We start from the raw sequence: 1,524 nt of genomic DNA on the forward strand, positions 1-1,524 counted from the left end.
GAAGAAATTCATTTGACAAACATCAGTGAGATTTATTTACTATAATCATAGGAATAAATAAATAAATACAACTCCACTCTTACAGCTGTTTCTACTTTGGGGATCCAAAGTAAAAGTGGGGTGGTATTTGTTTATTTATTTATTCTTATGATTACACTCTTTTACTCTTTTACTTGTTTCAGTCATTTGACTGCGGCCATGCTGGAACACTGCCTTTTAGTCGAGCAAATCGACCCCAGGATTTATTCTTTGTAAGCCTAGTACTTACTCTATCGGTCTCTTTTTGCCGAACCGCTAAGTTACGGGGGACATAAACACATCAGCATCGGTTGTCAAGTGATGTTGGGGAGACAAACATAGACACACAAAGACACATACATATATATATATATATATATATACGACGGGCTTCTTTCCGTTTCCGTCAACCAAATCCACTCACAAGGCTTTGGTCGGCCCGGGGCTATAGTAGAAGACACTTGCCCAAGGTGCCACGCAGTGTAGTAGTAGTAGTAGCAGTAGTAGTAGTAGTAGTAGTAGTAGTAGTAGTAGTAGTAGTAGTTGCTGTTGTTATTATTGCAATTGTTATTGTAATCATTGTTGTTGTTGTTGTTGCAGATTCAGTGTTTATTAAGATTCCGATATCGTACGAGCGAAGGCGGCTCAACGTGTGCAGTCTTTATCAGTTCCCAAAGAAGCACGTGTACGCGGTGCAGATATCCGTGTCGCACCTGCACCAGGGCAGGACGAGGGCCGACATCAGGGAATACATCATCACGTGTTCGTTTGAGAGTCATGGCCGAGTAGTCTCCAAACAGATACTACTGGAAGCTGACAACTTCAACTACGAAGAAATCGTCGTTAACAAAGGGAAGCTGGCCAACATTAAGGTGTCTCTCTTCTTGGAAAACATTAACGGAAAAAAAATCACTGACAAGATTGATATTGGAAGAAAGGTATTCATTTATTTGCCTTTTTATTTATTCCTTTTACTTGTTCTAATCCCTGGTTAGTGACCATGCTGGGGCACCGCACTTAGAGCTTTGATCTTTTTGCTGAATGTATCCATTATTTCTAGGTTGAGGAAAAAGTTTGTGTGCCGTGTTAAAATAATGATTTTTTTTATGCAAGAATTTATTCAAAAAGCAACAACTATTCTTCGAAATAAAGACCATTATTTTCCACGACCTTCTGCCAACGATCTGCAAGCTTTTGGATTTGGTCAAAGTACCAATCCTTCGGCTTTGAATCTTTTTCTTGACTTATGGTATCTTAGATGACTCACGCATGCGGCACGTAAAAGCACCCACTACACTCTCGGAGTGGTTGGCGTTAGGAAGGGCATCCAGCTGTAGAAACTCTGCCAAATCAGACTGGAGCCTGGTGTCGCCTCTTGGTCCACCAGTCCTCAGTCAATCGTCCAACCCATGCTAGCATGGAAAGCGGACGTTAAACGATGATGATGATAATGATGATATATATATCTATATATATATGTATATACACACACATATATATATATAT

General features: G+C 40.1%; 1 protein-coding gene across 1 annotated transcript in view; it reads left to right on the forward strand.

The window, feature by feature from the left end:
* LOC106880366 (uncharacterized) overlaps positions 1 to 1,028 on the forward strand; it is a 2,233-nt gene extending 1,205 nt beyond the window's left edge. Inside the window, exon 2 of the mRNA XM_014930295.2 lies at positions 619 to 1,028. Coding sequence (XP_014785781.2) covers positions 619 to 1,013 — 395 coding nt within the window. The 3' untranslated portion in view covers positions 1,014 to 1,028. The remainder of the gene's footprint in view (positions 1 to 618) is intronic.
* Positions 1,029 to 1,524: the final 496 nt, after the last annotated feature.

Source organism: Octopus bimaculoides, chromosome 29, assembly GCF_001194135.2.
Source record: "Octopus bimaculoides isolate UCB-OBI-ISO-001 chromosome 29, ASM119413v2, whole genome shotgun sequence".
Classification (NCBI taxonomy): domain Eukaryota; kingdom Metazoa; phylum Mollusca; class Cephalopoda; order Octopoda; family Octopodidae; genus Octopus; species Octopus bimaculoides.